The 18,344-nt window shown below is 40.9% G+C and overlaps 1 protein-coding gene and 1 pseudogene across 1 annotated transcript in view; one reads left to right on the top strand and one right to left on the bottom strand.

Annotated features, from left to right (window-relative positions):
• MREG (melanoregulin) overlaps positions 1-7,502 on the bottom strand; it is a 51,945-nt gene extending 44,443 nt beyond the window's left edge. Inside the window, exon 1 of the mRNA XM_006906745.3 lies at positions 6,999-7,502. Within this exon, the coding sequence (XP_006906807.2) occupies positions 6,999-7,093 (95 nt within the window). The 5' untranslated portion in view covers positions 7,094-7,502. The remainder of the gene's footprint in view (positions 1-6,998) is intronic.
• On the top strand, positions 5,389-5,508 carry LOC112475471 (annotated as a pseudogene).
• Positions 7,503-18,344: the final 10,842 nt, after the last annotated feature.

Below are 18,344 nucleotides of genomic sequence, written 5' to 3'. Positions count from 1 at the left end.
GGAGCGATGATTCGATATTCTTCCATTCAGGAGTATTCCAGTATTTGCAGTGACTAATAGAATATAACAACTATGAATAACAAGAATTCTGCCTTGTATGGTTATGGTGAGGATTTCATTAATAGATATGATGCGCTCACGACAGTGCCCAGCACATAAGCAGTAAGTACAACCCATAAAGGCTCAGGAGAGATGGGGCAAGGAAGGAGTATGTCACAACTTCAGCCTCTCACCCCCTTCCGCATGCTGGAAGCAGCAGGACTCAAACTGAACCATTTCTTTATGGTCAGAGAAATTCAACTCTGGTGTCCACACTCATAGGCTCCTATCAATTCCTTCTTTTGGGGCATGAAACAACCATTGAGAGCAAATCGAGGTTTTATTTTATTTTTCCCTAATAGGAACTCTAGGCACTGGAGAAAAATAAAACACTGACATCTGTTCTCTGTTGCCTGCCCACAGATGCGCGCAGAAGCTCTGTTATCACGAATGGAGGACGCAGGTGGGCAATGGGAAGAGCAGGGAGAAAAACGGACTTAAAGCCCATTATATGGTTCACTACGGTGGCTTAAGAGAGCGCCACAAATAAAATCTCACCCACGGTTGTTAACCTGCCCCCTTTCTTCTTTTGCTTTTGAACAACTGGACAGTGGTGGTGCTTATCAGTTATTAACAGCCCAAATTAGAGAGTGAGAATTATATTTCCCTGCAAGAGTTCAAAGGAACTATTGTGAAAGATGCTTTGGTGTGTGACATTTACACTGTGCTTCTTTCACATTCCGTTTTAGACTCTTCCAGGCCTGATGTCTGTATTGAATGTCGCACGGCAGTAGACCCTGTGGTGCCAGATGACCCGGGCATCTCTCTGCTTAAAGGTGACTGACTGCAGCTGTGCCTCCCGAATCATATAATCTCCTGGGCCACAACCCATGCTCAGGCGGACTTTTTTATGGCAATAACATGCTCTGATCACTGATAGAAGAAGCCATGCTCTAAAAGTGAAATAAAAACCAATGCTTTGAATTTGGACATTTTCTCAAAAAAAAGTACCCTGTAGTGGGGCTGAACAGCGTCCCCTAAAAAGATAAATTCAAGCTCTAATCTCAGGTTCCTGTGAAAGTGACCTTGTTTGGAAATGGGGCTTTGCTGATGTAATTAAGTTAAGGATCTTGAGATGATATCATCCTGAATTAAAGCGGACCCCAAGTCCAATGACTGGCGTCCTTTGAAGAGAAAAGAGAGGGATATTTGAGACAAGGAGGAAGAGACACACATGGAAGAAGACAGAAGCAAAGATTGGAGTTGTGTTTCCACAAGCCAAGGTTACACCAGGAGCCACGAGAAGCTGGAATCAGCAAGGAATAACTATCCCTAGAGTCTTTGGAGGGAGCATGGCCCTGCCAACACCTTGATTTCAGACTCTGGCTTCCAGAACTATGAAAGTATAAACTGCTATTGTTTTAAGCTACCAAATTTTTGGTGATTTGTTGCACTACATTCCCTAAATGTTTCTTTTAATTAGTAACATGAAATCTTGAACGAAAAAGTCATTCACTCACTAGTCTACAGACTAGTGACGATTAAATGACAGACTGTGTGTAAAGAAATGATCAATGATCTTGCCTTTCCAAAACAATCCATACGCATTATCATCCTGTCCTCACTACATATTCATTTTTTGTTGTTTTGATCACTATTATTCTACTTTAGAAATATAGCCGGAGTAGGGGAAAATGACATGCAGAACCCCAAACCTTACATAGATGATTGCTAAGATCAATCTTACATGACTCAGTCCTAAAACTGAGGTGAAAGTGAGAAACAGTGACATTGAACAAAACCTTTGGCCTCCTCTGGGGCTGAAGCCTGATGTTAATCAAGGTTGGGCCATGTGTCCTTTCTCTAGAACCAAACTTGATCTTAAGCTTCTTGGCCTTAGAAATGACTACTCAGCTATTCCATGGTGAAGCATCCCAGGCAGCAAGAGCGTTGGACAAAATGGTGGTAATTCTCATCTCCTGGGCCTCCTGGTTCCTTCCCAGTACCACAGACAGCCTCACTGCCCCTGTATTCCAGGTCAAACAGGATTTCAGCTGACACAAGCCCACAGGAAGGGGGCCACGTGTGTCAAGAATGGAACAGGCCTTCAAGATGGCACATTGAAATCTCATCTCTTCATGTTACAGAAGAAGAAAATAAGGGTCTGGAAAGCTAAGAGACTTCTCCAAAATCTCATAGCTGGTTAATAGCTGGGACGAGGACACAGTCTCCTAACTCCCATCGGACTTGGTTTACAGGGCCAGGTTGCTTCCATATCTAGGTAGAAGAATTATGCTAATGAAGGACATGGAAGAAGGGAAGGAGAAAGGGGCCAAAATGGACAGGAACTAAGACTAGTGATCTCCACCAGTTTCTATTGTACAAATAATTATAAATCACTTTTGGAAACCATTGGGTAGTTTCCTGAACATTCTACAAGGCAAGGCCTGGACACTAACAAACACGAGTTCAAATTCTGGCTCTCCGACTTATCGGTTGTGACTCTGAATTAATTATTTAAACTCTCAAAGCCCTAGGTTCTTCATTTATAAAATGGAGACGTATTACCTATCTTATTCGGTCATAGTGACGATTAAATGACAGAATGTGTGTAAAGAAATCTCAGTTATGCGATAGCCTACATGCGGTATGCACCATTTATTTAAAGTTAAGAATGCTACACACAGATTCAATTTACAGGTCACCTTTGGAGATGGGAGGAGGATGCAGTTATGGAGGGGTCATGGAGGAGCTTCCACTCCATTAAAGTTTTCTTAAGGTAGGTTCTTGGTATACGGGTTTCGCTTTATTATTCTTCATAACACTTTGTTTTAAATACATTTTTTAAAATTTGCATATTGAAAGAATAAGTGAACAGCTGTTATTATCATTTTTATTAATAGACAAGTGTTCGCTTCTTACTCCATGTTGAGCACTGTGCTGGGCATAAAACAGGGGATACTCAGGTGAGTAAGACTTAGTCCCTCCAATCAAGATTCAAGCCTCCAATTGGCAGGGGTTACAGCAACCACCTTATAACCATAAGAGCAGGCAGAAAGCAGTAAACAATCTGAGGGGTAAAAAGAAAGAAAAGAGACACCATAGGCACTTGGGGAGGCTTTCTAAGGCTTCATCACAAAAGTGGCAACTGAAATGGCCCTTAAAACCTGACTAAAATGTTAAGGAGAGAGAATGAAAACATGCCTAGCTAACAATGAGCAAAGATACGGGGTGGAAAACCAGCATGATGAGACAGATCAGAGACTAGCGATTGCAAAATCAGAGAAGTCAGAGAACGAGGAAATTTGAAAGAAGGCACAGATGGTCAGCACGGAGGTAAGCCATGTACACCAAGACAAGAACATCAGATTTCTTTCTCTAAGCAATGTTCATGTAATCATACAGGGGACAAAAACCAGATTTCGTGGTGAGTGGGTGGTAAAGAAGGAGGTGGGGGGCACAGTTGACCGCTTTTAAAGATAGCTTACACCTGACGCTAAGTAAAGCGAAGGATGGTAACTGAAGGCCATGGCAGTATCAGGATGAATTTTCAGTCAGGGGAGGCCTTAGCATATGTCTAAAGAAAAGGGGGCTGTGGGGAGAGAACTAGTGGGACAGAGAGAAATACAAATGCAAACCAGACAGGAGACAGGCATTTCTCTTCAGGTACCAGGTTCCAGAAAAAGCAAAAGGAGCAAGGTCAAAAACAAAAACAGATTGGCAAACAAGATGAGACTAAGAGTTGTTTTCCTGAACTAACAAGAGTCCCCAGGGCATTTTGGAAAAAGGACTACAGATGATCATGCATACAAATGACAAATGTCTTCCCTCTACCCCCTGAACACAACTTTTCCAGGCACTGTTACCTTGGGATGCAAAATAAAACTTGAAAACCATTGTTTTACAATAGAGCAAAGGATTTAGTTGAGGAGAAGAATAGGAGGTGTCTTTACAAAATCTTTTTTTTAATTGAAAAAAATATTATGACATAAAGGATGAAGTTCTCAATAAAATAAAAATTAGGACCATCTGCCCATGATTTCTCTACATCAAGATTTCAAACCAGCCACTTTGGAAAACATTCTGGCAGTTCCTCAAAAATTTAAATGTGGAATTACTATATGATTCAGAAATTTCACTTCTAGGTGTATAATCAAAGAATCAAAAACATGTCCACACAAAAACTTGTACACAAGTGTTTATAGCAGCATTATTTATCAGATTCAAAAAGTGGAAACCACCCAAATGTCCATCACTTGATGAACAGATAAATAAAACATAATATATCCAGACAATGAAATATTATTCAAATATAAAAAGAAATGAAGCGCTGATACACTCTACATGATGAAACTTGAAAACATTATGCTAAGTGAAAGAAGCCAGATACAAAAGGCCACATATTGTATGATTCCATTTATACAAAATGTCCAGAACAGGCAAATCTATAAAGTGAGAAAATAGCTTAGTGGTTGTCTTGGGGAGGGGACGAGGGACAGGGGAGGGAGGGCGGCAAGTGACTGCTTAATGGGTATGGTTCCTTGCTGGAGTGATAAAAATGTTCTGAATTAGATAGTGGTGATAATTGCACACCTTTGTTAATATACTAAAACCACTAAATTCACAAATTGAAAAAAATTAAAAATAAACAACAACAAAAAGATTCAAACTAACCTATGGCTTGGGTAGGAAAGAACATGAAGGTATCCATACACATACACATCACTGCTCCACACATCCATCAATAGGCTGCTCTTCCCAAATATTGCCATACTGAAATGATGCCAGAATGACACTAAACCACAAAACACCAGTCCACTCATGTTCACATGCTCAGAAGAATAATAATTAATAACTAAAATTTATTGAATGTTTACTTTATGTCAGACACTATATTAAGCACTTGACATTGATTAGTTCCTTTTATTTCTCACTACAACCCTTTGAGGTACATACTATTCTCATACCCATTTTACAGATGAGGAAATTAAGGCACAAATAAATTTCATAACTTGTGCCAGGTCAACCAGTTAGGACTTAACCCCAGGCAATCTGACTCATGAGCACTATGCTATTCTGCCCTAAATGACTCTGTCTCCTTAAAATCATGTGCAATATTCACTAACTTCCTAGTATAAACCAAGACAGGAGAGGCTGGAGAGTTAAAAACAACCAAAACTATTAACTCAAAGAGCAATCCTGGACAGAAAATTAGAAAGACCCAAGGCTTTGAGGATGAGACTAAGCTGAAGGTTGCATTTCATGTTACTACAGACAATGACAAACTGAGTGTGCAACTCGAGTATGAAATTCTAGATTTCACCCACTACATTTAAAACTAGGGGTAGAGTCTACAGCCATGCTACCCTGAACAAACCCGATCCCATCTGATCTCAGAAGCTTAAGCAGGGTCAGGCCCGGTTAGTACTTGGATAGGAGACCACCTAGGAAGACCAGGTGCTGTAGGTGTAAAAAATTAAAAAATAAGAGATTGTAAACTGACAAGGTCCTTGCAATCTGTGAGGTCAACCAAGGGTTGCCTCGTCTAAAAAATAAATAAATAAAAATTTAAGAGATAAATAAAGAAATAAAATTTAAAAACTAGGGATAGATTATTTAGTATCTCCCTGCCCACAATAATCTAATAATCTAAGTGGGGGCACCACCACAAGTGCAAAGAAAAACATTGTGTACTGTGTGTATGACTGTTTAGATATATAAAACAACATGACACATATGTTTACACACATTGGTGCTCACTAAACCGTGAGGGACAGATGGCAAATTCTAAGTCCTAAGTCATAGGGGAGAGAGATGAATAAGGACAAAGTAATCAAAGAAGACTGCTTGTGGGGCACCTTCAGGACTAGCGTTTAGGAGGGGGCAGGAAGGATAAAGGTCACCATTCAGGCAAGTTTGAGAGAATAAGGTTGGTTAGATTGTTCCTAGAGTAGTAAAGATGCCTGTCTGATTAAATTAAGGAGTGTACAGTGTTTAATGTACTGGGAAATAAGAGTGGACAGGCAGGAAGGGGTTATATAAGATCTCAAAAGTCAAGGGGAGTTTTTAGACTTGATGGAATAGGACAAGGTAAATCAAGTTTTAAAAAAGTTGTGAAAGCTTTCTCATATTAGTTGCATACATCATAAGAAAGAAATACTGGCTGAAATATATTTGCTTACTCAAACCTGGAATTCCATCTAATATACTGTTTCCCAACTTCACTTTAAATATTGTTTTTTTGGTTTTGGTTTTGGTTTTGGGTTTTTTTGCATAGCTACCCCCAAGACACCTTAATTTCAATAGAGTTAAAATATAATTGGTCAAAATCTCAGTCCTGAACAAAACTGTGTTGTTATGGTCCCTTCACAAAACCACTCAGCACATTGCTAATGTGCATTAAATTTTCTCACTTCATAGCCTGACCTGTAATGAAACCACATCTTAGTGAATAGGCTGCCCCTTGGGAAAAAAAAACAAACGTATTTTTTAATGTGAAAAATATTTCCTTGTGCTCAGTCACTGAAATTGTCTTATTTGATGATAAAATTGAATGACAAAGTATCCAACTTTTTTGCTGAGTTAAACAGAAACTCACAAGTGCCTAATGCACTGAAATATACCTATCAAATATATAGTCAGTCGCAATCCTATTTAATCGGACCCCTAGGAGAACTTCTCTTCGTACTGCCCTGCCCCGAACTCTTGACACTTTCCACAGGCATCTTCCTGCGTCTCAGGTGCCTCCGAGGATTTGTGCTTTCAGGCAAAAATCTTACCCAAGGGACAAGCCCAAGAAACAGGCTATCCTGTAAGGGACCAAGGGATTTAGTTTATGTCTCGGTGTCTCCCTTAAGCAAGCCCACCTCGCCAACTCGGACGGGCACGCAGGTATCCCCACTCCGCGACAGCGGGCTGCGGCCAGGTAACCCTAAATCCCGGCCAGGGCGCGCACCCACCTGACCAGGGGCTCCTTCTCGAGCACGTTGGGCTCCTCCAGGCACTTGCACGGGCAGCAGCAGCACACGGTCGTGAGCCAGTCCCTCAGCCCCATGGAGAGCGAGCTGCCCCGCCGGCGCCGGGAGACTCCGAGAAAGTCGCGGCTGCGAGAGCACGCAGCTGGGGCGCGGCCACCGGGCCGGCGTCCAGGTGCGGGGACAGTGGCGGCCCGGGCGTCGCGGGCCGGTCCGTGCGCATCACGCCGCGGCCAATGTCGCGGGCGAAGCAGGAGACGCCTCCACCGCCCAGCGTCTGCAGGGCCGCGCGCTTTCCTCCCCTTGGGTTTTGTTTGGGGCGCGTGTTACGTTGGGGCTTTTTTTTCTCTCTCTCTTTCTTTTAATTCCCCCGGCGCAAATTGGGGCGCATGCGTCCCGCAGACGCTCCGCTGCTGCCCTCTCAGGAGGAAGCAGGGACTCCAGCCAGACGGCAAAATCCAAGGGCACCGACGCGCCACCCGAGCTGCGGGGAGGAGGGGGAAAGCCCTCGGGTCACGGAGCACGAGATCGGGCTGAATCTATTCATACGTTTTATTGGCTTCACTCCCCGAGGATATTAAACGTCCTCCTCCCGCCCCCACGCGTTCAAAGGAGAGTTTAGGGCATTTTTAACAAGTCAGCTCTACGCAGACTAAAAATTAGCAAAAGAGTATATGGATTGACCCATTATAGAGGTGGGTTTTTTTCAGTACTATATTCACAATGATTTTTTAAAATCGTTTTCAGGCCTCCCTGTCCTTGAATAACTTCCTCAAGAAAGGCAACCACTATCAGTTTCTTGAGATATTCCAGAGCTATTTATGTATGTATTTATATGTTTATGTATATATGTAGTTGTTTATGTTTGTACAGACTTGTAAGTATATGAACACAAATCCCCCTCCTTTTTTACCCAAGCAGTAGTGTACCACGCACATTTCTGCCCCGGGCTTGTTTCACTCAGTACATCTTCGAGACTATTCCATAGCAGCACATATATATCTTCCTCTATCATTTTAACAGTTGCATATTATGAAGTCATATGGATGCCCATATGTTATTTAGCCAGGCCCCTATTGATGTACCTTTAAGTGAATTCTATCCTTTCGTTATTAAAGTAATGCGGCAATGAACATCCTTGAACGATGTGTTTAGACGTGTATCTATTGAGTAAATGTCTGGCAGTTGAATTGCTGGATAAGATGCCTTTTTAAATTTTGATGGCTCTTGCCAAATTGCCCTCCAAAGAGGTAAGTCCGGTTTAGAGTCTGACCAGCAACATATGAAAGTATCTATTTTCCTATACCCCCACCAATGCAAGGTACCATCTAATTTTTATCTTTGCCAATCTGAATTATTCAACAAATACTTACTGAGCATCTGTTATGTGTCAGGAATGTTCTAGGTACTGGGCAAAAGAAGCACTGTTTGCTCCTACTCTCTTGAAGCAAACATTCTAGTAGGGAAGTTAGACAAATAAAAACAGCACATTATTCAGTATGTTAGAAGGTAGATATCACCTTCTAACACAATAAGTCAGCCAAGGGGATAAGAAGTGCCTGGGAAGAGTGTGTGTGTGTGTGTGTGTGTGCGCGCGCACACACACAAACACTGGGAATAAGGGGAGTGTCTGCAATTTTAAATGGGGTGGTCAGGGAAGGCCCCTGATATGGTGACATTTAAGCCAAGACCTGAAGGAGATAAGCAATCTAGCCCTGATGTCAGAGGAAAGAGCATTTCGGACAGAGCGAAGACCATGTGCAAAACCCCAGAGGAGAGAATAAACTGTGGAGTGCCCGAGAAGCAGCATGGATTCCAGGGGTCTCAGAGACCTGTGGGCCAGAGGAAGAGTAATAGGAGATGATGGAATGTGGGACCTTGTCAGACTTTGTAGGGACTTTGGATTTTGCTCCATATGAGCTGAGCAAAACTTGGGAGGTTTTGAGTAACGAGAGTACTGTGGCCTACCTAGGTAGCAATAGGATCCATTGGCGGCTACGTTGAGAAGAATTTTGGTGCCAAGAGCTGTTTTAGGAAAATGCAACTAGAGGCCATTGTAATGATCCTGGGTGACAAATAACAGTGGTTTGGACCAGGGAAGTGGCAGTAGAGGAGGTAAGAAATGGTGGGACTCTAGATGGAATTTGAAGGTAGAGCCAATAAGATTTGCTAAAGGGTTGGAAATAGGGTGTAAAAAAAGGAAGGAGTGATTGCAAACTTTTGGGTTTACAAACTGTGAAGGTTAAATTGCAATTGCCTGAAATAGAGAAGAGTGTGGGAGGAGCCAGTTTGCAAGAGTGAAGAGGAAGAGCAAGAGTTTATTTTCAGAAGTGTCAATTCTCATGGGTGGTGTATTAATTTTAAACTGTGTCACTACACGTAGGTTTGTCCTGTGCTGGCTACATTAACAGGCTGAAGGAACTTATCAAGTGCATGTTTTTTGAGAGACTAGCTGTTGAGGGAAAAGGAAGAATAAGAGAAGGTCCCTAAGGACTCTGACTTAGTTGGGGAAATATGGACCCATCATGAAACGTTAACACCATATGACAGAGTACTAGGTGTCACCAGGCTGCACAGGGCTGGTATCAAGCCCAGCACCATGTCATTTATCACTTGTAACTGTGCCAGGATACAGGCTGAGTGTTGCTCTTGACAACTAGCTCCCCTACAAGCTAGAAAATCCACTTGGTAGAATGCACTGTGTTCTGAAATTGGATTTTAGATTTGAGTCAATCCACCTGGGTTTAGGTAGAAAGTAGATAGAAGCAGCTGCCAAAATGTGAACTCAGCCAGCATGAAGATGAAATTTAGGGTCTGACAGCTACTATGAACTATTGAAGTTAGATTTGTTGAGTATAGACAAATCAGAGAAGGCATTCAGCTCCTAGAAAATAGAGGTACTAATTTTAATCTTAGACAAGTCACTTAATTTTTCTGAACCTCGATTTTCTAACCTGCAGAAGGGAGATGATGAGTCTGGCCTTAACTACTAGACAAAGCTGTGAGACTCAAATGAGATTGTTTGAAAACCATAAAGCACTATAAAAATACCAGAATTCAGCACTATTGATTAAATCCAAATAATAGAGGCCTGTCAGGCAAACGCCAGTTCCAATACTACTTGGCATGCGTATGACAATATTTCTTTCCACATATGTGCCTCAGTAATGTGTGGGTATCTTTTAAGTGGTCTGTTTCATATGGGATATTTCTAGAAAGCCCTAGAACCACGTCTATTTAACAAACTTGACTGGGATATTAATGCTCCGCCTTCCTAGGGATCATGTGTAATGGTTGCCTGCTCTAACAATTATTCATACTTTTGATTTAAAATTAATTTTAAGTTTTAAAGTTTATAAATGAAACATTCCTCTAAAAAATAGGAATATTGCTGTTAAATTTCCCTCTGACCACAATCCACAATCCACAGTCCTGTCTCCTTCCAGCCCTCCCCAGAGTAACCATTATTATCAGTACAAACTATTTTCTGGACACACATACACATAGGTGTCCCTTTGATGTATGTATAGTATCACTGTGTGTGTGATTTTTTTTTTGTAGTGAGTTTTAATCAATATAAAAGGTACCCATTAATCTCTCTGCTAGCTTTTTTCACTTAATACAGTTAAAATGGCTTAGAGACCTATTCTTATTAGTACACATAATACCACCTCATTTTTTCAAATCTACGTGAATAGTCTATTTCTTAGTTGTCTAAGGATAATTAAACGTGTTTTCATAGTGCTCATCTTCCCAGAAATTGGATACCTTCAAGAGTTCCCTGTGTTTTAGTAAATTGGACCTTTGATCGGCATGACAACGCCACTAAACCTTGCAGGTCAGCTTCCAGACAGCTGCAGCCACATTTTGGCAGCCCCATTTCCTGTTTCAAACATCACTGCAGGAGAGCAGTGAGCTTTCCTTTTTTTAGAATGATGCTAGATTGTTCCTACTGCCTGCGTCTATGCCAACGCACCTACCACAGGCGACAACAGCTGACATTTACCAAATACCCCTAAGCACCTGATGTTGAGGAAGTAGACCATCCTCTGGGGTGACTGGTGACTCACAGACCCATCAGCTGCTTGTTTTCAAGCCAGAACTGCTGGTCTATATTTTCAGATTTTTCCATGGCAGGGAAAACTCTAGAGTCTGCTTTGAAAATAACTAGTGTAGTTTGAAGTCCTCCTTCTTTAAGAATTTACTGATGACTTCTGTGAGCTGGAGGAAAAGGCATATGTGGGGTAGGAAGAAATGGAAAATCAAAATACTTAAGTTGCAACATCATATCATTAGTGCATTCCACAGAAAAGCTGTGCTTGTGGCAACGTAGCACAAGCTAGTGTCATTCAGTTATTCATTCAATAGATATTTATTGAACAAGGTGTTGGAGATACAATGGTGAATAGAAGGATATGCTGTGTCACAACATCTAGAACAGTGCAGGCATGTAGTAGGCACTTAACAAATGTGTCGAATTAAATGTGTGAAAGCCAAAAAAAAGAACCGTTTTGTGAACCCTGAGTTTGCATGAAAACTTGTTTAATTTCTCAAGTCTATTTCTGAGCTGCCCAAACCAGTAGAGAAAATCTAAAGAGCACTCTTTTCCTTAGAGAAAACAGATATCTTCTGAAACAAGCCAGTAACCCTCAGCATCATCACTCACCCCAAGGACCCAGGATGAACAGCCAACATGCCTTCTATCTCTGGAGAAGTCATATTGGGGAGTGGAATGACTGGATGTCACCAAGGTAAAAGTGTTCCTATTGGGTCTCTTATTTCTGCCTCTACAGTATGTCCCACCTCTCCTTTGGGTGACAATACTTTGTTTTTCTTTGAGAAACACCCGCCCTCCGGTCCCATGGCTTGGGCATGACAATAAATGTACTCCTCTCATTCCTCAACCTCTAACCTCCCATGAAAGATCGGCACATGGCCACGAAGGGCCAATCAGGCCCCCTTTGTGAAATTTGCATTTTAACAGCAAGGACTCAAAGATGGAAAATGTGTGGAGTTGAGACATGAATTATTTTCAAGACAGCATCTTGAGGAGGAGATCCAACAGCAGTTTGCTATTTAGATGCCTGGAGCTTTCCTGTTCCTGTTTTTCCCGAAATCTAGTTGTTCTAGCTGTTTAGTTTTCCCATCATTCTGTGAGTTACTCCATAACTCGTTAATCAATATTTTTTTTCCTCTTTTTTTGTTGCTTTCCAAACTAAAGCCATACAGTTCCACTTAGGAACGTTAAGAGGCAAGAAAATGATAATTGTGATGAGAGAGAGAGAGAAAGAATTATGAAAAATTAGTTCTTTTTTAGGCTAGGCACAACAATCCAAAGTTTGATATACTTGATTTAGTCAGGTAATATCTTTTATTTCTGTTTCTCTGTTTGGTTTCTCCTCCCTGAAGAGAAATAAAATATCTGCCATCTGAGAATCTTTTAGTTATATCACTCTGTGGTTTCCCATAATGCAAAATACTTTCTAAATTTTCAAACTATTTTTATTTGGTGCAGTCTTCTGGTCAGTTTTACTTCCTTCTATTCCCCCAAATATATACTCTGAGAAAACCTTAATAATCAGTCTTTGCTCATTCTTCTGTTTACATAGACAAATATCTTTGCTTACTTCAAAATTTGGTAGCAAGTCTTTGCTAAACAACTTCATATTTAGGAATAAGTCTAACCTTTAAAAAAGATGCTATTGGAGAGAACAAAAACATGAGGTAAGCTAGAAGAGATATAGAACATATTAAGAGATTCTTCAAGAAAACTTGATTCTTATAGTCCCACCATGAAGAGAATCTAACCTTGTTGTGTCAACTGTATATAATACCTTCGTGTCTAGATTTTTGTGACCCTTTTCCTCCAGGTATTAATCAGCAACCAATTGTAAATGACAAAAAAAATCACTCAAACTGGTTTAAATATAAAAAAGAAATTTACTGGCTCAAGTAACTGGAAAATTTAGAAGTTATGCTAGCTGTAGACATTATTGGCTCCAGGCACTCAGAAGAAAAATAAGAGTTAGTCTCTGCTATAGATGGAATTTTTATTTATTCCTCAAATTCAGATGTTGAAATCTAATCCCCAATGTGATGGAATTTGAAGGTGAGGACTTTGGGAGTCGACTATGTCGTGAGGATGGAGCCCTCCCGAATGAGATTAGTGCCCTTATAGAAGAGACCTCAGAGAGCTCCCTCATCCCTTCCACCATGTGAAGACACAATAAGAAGATGGCTGTCTATGAACCAGAAAGCAGGTTCTCACCAGACGAATATGCCAGTGATTTGATCTTGGACTTCCCAGCTTTCAGAACTCTGAGAAATAAAGTTTTGTTGTTCTTAAGCCACCAGTCTATGGTATTTCTCTGACAGCAGCCCAAAAGGACTACAGTACTCTCTTTTCCTCTCTGGGCTCTGAGTTGGTAACACTCTTCAGGTCTCTAGTAGCCCTGGATTGCACCATCTTTTCTGCTGAGATTATCATCAGAAAGAGAACCACTCCACCCAGTCAGTCTTGATCAACAGGCCGGGGCCTGGCTTTCCTTGGCCTGAAATGGAACCAATTGCTATTTCAGAGGGAGGGAATACACCTACTGAGTCTTAAGCGCACCCTTGCAGTGCTTAAGTGAAGAGGAATGTGGGGACAGGAAAAGTAAGCCAGTTGGAGTAAGAGGGAGAGAGTTTCCTAAGAAAAAATTGTCTGGAACCACAAAAAAAGGAATGGTTGCTGGCAAGACAAAAACAATACATGTCCGCTACACTCTGATGGCAGCTGCTGATGCACTGGTTCAGGTGTGGTTATGTTTGTCCAAGGAGCTTCTGCCAACTGGAGGTTCATACTTGGTTATGTGTGTCCAAGGAGTTTCTGCCAACTGGAGTGGACAGAAAGCACTCCACAGAGAAGAGCCAGCCCATGGTTCTGTCAGGTCCAACACCCAGCAACTCAGACGACAGGAGCTTTCTGCAAGAAGCACTTCAAAATCTCCCTGCATCCCCTAAAAATTTCAGATAGTTCATAAATGAGTTCAGCAATATCTGCATCCTTCGGTCAGATTCTACCTCATTCATTGCCTTATGTAGCAGTTGTGACCACCTAAAATTATTCAGTTCAACAAAGATTTATTGAGTGTCAACTTTATAAGCCTGATACTGCTCAATCTCTTGTGGAATACAAAGTTGAAAAATAAGCAGTACTCATCCTCAGAGTACTACCCAGAGCAAACATTGGAAAATTACAAAACCAAAATGTTCTATACTTCTCTGTGCCTCAAGGCACCCTTCTTTTTGATGCCCTTCTTTACCTCACCCCTGACTTTACCATGTTCAACTAGCCTGGCATATCTAACTATACTCCCATAGCCAACCAGCCTGCCATATCTAACTATACTTTCACAGCTAACTCTACTGTCGTAGCTAACTATCCTGCTTTATCCTGCTTTATCCTGCTTCAGATGACCAAAAAGTCTCAATTCTTAGCCCCACAGATGTGACCTAATATATGACTTTTTCCCACATCTGTAAGATCACTCCCCTACAATCCCAAGTATTTTACACTCTCCAAAATCTCTCCATATTATGCCTAACTAAAATTATGCCACGCTGGTTTCTAATCCACTTAAACTATTTAATGAACATTATTAAGCCCATTTTATGCAAGGCGACATGAAGTTCAAAATAGAAGAAATGCATCAGAAATGATGATATTGAAGAATATGTGAGCACTGTTCATATTTCCTATGAAAGACCCCCAAAAGTTTACCTGAACTTTATGCCCAGATCCTACCAATCTGAATTTTAATGAATAACCAAATTTATGCCACTGTGTTTTTAGTTTCCCATTCATTTATGTTACTTCTTTCTCCATAAAACTCACAGAGATACATAAACAAGCCAGAACCCATCAACTTTTCCACCCAAGATCTACACAAGCAAAACTCCTTGTAAAGCTCCCCAAGTTCGTAGTATATAAATCCTCCTGTCGTCTTCCATGCTGCCACCTCGTGGATTTCCATTGTAAGTGCACTGTGGTTTCTGTGGAAATGGATTGCAAATGGGTTAGAAAGCTTTCTTTCTCTCAGCAGTTGGAAAGTGGTTGCAGCTATGATGCCAGGGAAGACTTTGATCTTAAAGGGCAAGCTCACTATTCAGATGGAAGGTTTTAACTGGCTTTTGGCTATACCTAACCTGTTAGGGCACTGCTAAATGGAGCAGTAAGCCCTAGCTTCTCTTGGTAAGCAGGTGCCAGACGTCACTAATTATCGCTTTACTGTTTCTTTTGATCTTATTAAGCATTGCTACTTGATTTACTCACCTGAAAACTATGGAAAAGTGCATAGGCCATTACATATATTTCTCAACTTATATAAAAGAAGTAATCTTAAAGAAGGGAATAAAATTGAAGAGTTTTTGTTTTTAAATTTTATTATTAATTAATTTTGCTTTTGATCTACTTAAATAAGTCTATCTTGGAAACAGCCTGACATAAATTAAAAGGTGGGAGTGCAGTTCCCTAGAGAAAGAACTGCCGTTGGTGAAATGCATCGAGGGGCCACTTGGTCTATGAAAAAATTATCTCAGATAAGTGGGCTATGAGAGGGCGAAAAAGAGAGCTACATGGTTCTGCAAGGTAATGGAGGCAAAGTATGAGATGTGTGAGGAGCAGGGCGTGGGGAGAAGCTGGAACACAGCCATGCAGCAGGAAGGAGGGGGCTGGTGCCAGAGGAACATTGGTAGTCAGCTATGTCTTAAAGAAGGTGTCGGTCAGCCCCTCCATGACAGGACAACACAACACACCAGGACTTAGATGAGGAAAGAGTCAAACTCTCAACAAACCAATAGATGCTTAATGTTGTACTTGGCCAAAGTTGAGGTCCCTTTAAGTATATGACAGAAGTGCCCTTTTCCGTGACTTTGTAAAGTCTGGTAACTGAAGTCTATAAGCTTCACTCTCTCTTCCCATGCTGAGCATCACGTCGTCTTCTCTCCATTAGCTCTGCCTTGTCAATTCCGGGAGGGATTTGACACGGAGCCACCCTCCTTATCTCTCACACTTTTCCTATCCTTTACACTCCGTAAAGAGACACGGTGTCCTGTTTTTGTCCATAACCCTCCTGGACAAATCATGAGGACTCCTCAGTCCAAGGCAGACCCATTCCTTGCCCAGATTGTGTTAAATATAATGGTCCTAGGCCCATTGAAAAAAAACATTGGAAAGATGAAGAATTGGTATAACAGTTTGAGCCCAAATTTGAGTATATCCCCTTCATGATTCCTGGCACCATTAATGTCTTTAAAACGGTAAAAGAACCCTTGAAAATGCATATATTGGCAATAAGAGAATGATTTCTGTAGAAAAGTAAGACAAGTAAAGGCAAAACCCTTAATTTACCCCACTCCCACCCTCGTCCCTGCCAAATACCCAGAAAACGTTGCTTTTAAAGACCTCAAGAGGAAAAAAATTAAAAACTTGGAGAGAGGACCTCTAATATCCTTAGCAGCCTCCAGGAGCAAAAGCTTCTCAGCTTAGAGGAAGTTCAGGCCTTCATTCCTCCGCTGGACACCCCATGCAAGAAATCTGGTCTCACACACTGGGGTCTCAGGGAAGCTGACTCTGAGATGGAGTTAGCTAACAGAAAGTTTAATAGGGAACACGCATCGAATCAACACCTGGGAAGAGAAAGGAAGAAAGGGGAAAAAGGAGCAGGACTGGGCCTCAGCCGGCCACGGTGGGAGTTCTGGAGATAGAAGAATGAGTTTCGAAGCTGTTCTGAGTTGGTGAGGGTTACCTGGTCAGGGAACATGGCTTTGGGTGAGGCAGCTTTTTTTTAGCTGAGGTTGTGCAGGAGGGAGGCTGAGAGCTGAGGGCTGGCTGCTGGCGGCACTTCCAGAAGCTGGCCGAATAACGCCTTCCTTCCTGAGGGAGGATCTGTGTGGCACATCACAGCGTCCACTGCCCGGCAACCCCTAGACCTAAATCCGTCCCTGCGAGTTGTCCCACAAGTTCAGAATTTCCTTCCTCTGGGAATGCCAGGAATTCTTTTATCACATTACATCAATGTAAGATAGGTAGATTCTTATATTTTTTTCTTTTTTTTTTTTGATTGTAGTAAAATAGATTAAGTTCTCCAGACATTATCACTAAAGCCTTCTGCTCTTGGAGGGAACATTCTAGAAATAAGATTCAGAGAATTCCGTCTACCAATGGAGGCAATCCCATTCACATTAATGATTAAAAAGACATACTACAAGGTGGATGAACCTCAAAAACATTATGGTCAGTGAAAAAAGCAAGACACAAAAGGTCACATATTGTATGATTCAATGTACATAAAATATCCAGAATAGGGAAATCCACAGGGACAGCACATCAACTGGTTCTTGCCAGGAGTGGGCAGAGCGGGGAGGGGAGCAACTGCTTAAAGGATATAAAGCTTCCTTTTGGGACTATTTTGGAACTGGACAGAGGTGGTAGTCGCATAATAATGAACGTACCAAATGCCATTAAGTAGTTCATTTAAAATGGTTCATTTTATGTCACTTTCATTTTCGTTTTTAAAAATGAGTAAAAAAGAACTTTTTCCTTGGAAGCAGTTTTATATATCAAGATTAACTTTCCACTGTAGGAGTCCTTACTTTTGAGTAACTGGAAATTATCAGAATGTCATTACTATGTCCTCAGAATATATTTAGATTTCAAGAGGCAAGTCAAGTAAAATTATCTGTATTTAAAATTAAGTATCCTATTCATGTAGTAGACACTGAATAGACACAAATTATGTACAACTATGAGCAGCTCATTTAAATGTGAGAGGTAATTTCTGTTTAGAAGTAAAAATTCCTTTCAAATAAATTTAAGGTGTTGTGATTCATACAGACTTAAAAGTTAGTTGAAACAAAAATGTTGTTCAGAGATTCTAGGTGATAATCTCTAAAATGATTATCTATTTGGAAAGGCACACGCAAAACAAACAATTAAAAATTATGTGATGGAATGACAAAGTTTTGTTATATATATTTTGCCACATTAAAAAAAGAAAATAAGGATCTATCTATTTGTCTGGTCTGAGAGAGAGAAGGAGAGAGAGGAAAGTATTTGTGATTATATTCCCCATCGAAATGTAGAACGAAATGTAGACCACTTATATGCCATTCTGTGATCGGAGCATTTACAAATAGCAATGCCAGTTAAAATACTGGTACAAACAAAAACACATTATATTTTTAATAAATAATTTACTTTTTTTTTTTTTTCAGGTGAGGCCACCTTTGGTTGACCTCACAGATTGCAAGGACCTTGTCAGCTTACAATCCCTTATTTTTTATTTTTTA

Source organism: Pteropus alecto, unplaced genomic scaffold (assembly GCF_000325575.1).
Source record: "Pteropus alecto unplaced genomic scaffold, ASM32557v1 scaffold110, whole genome shotgun sequence".
Lineage (NCBI taxonomy): Eukaryota > Metazoa > Chordata > Mammalia > Chiroptera > Pteropodidae > Pteropus > Pteropus alecto.
The sequence above is the reverse complement of the archived record's forward strand: the minus strand, read 5'-3'. Positions and strand labels throughout refer to the sequence as shown.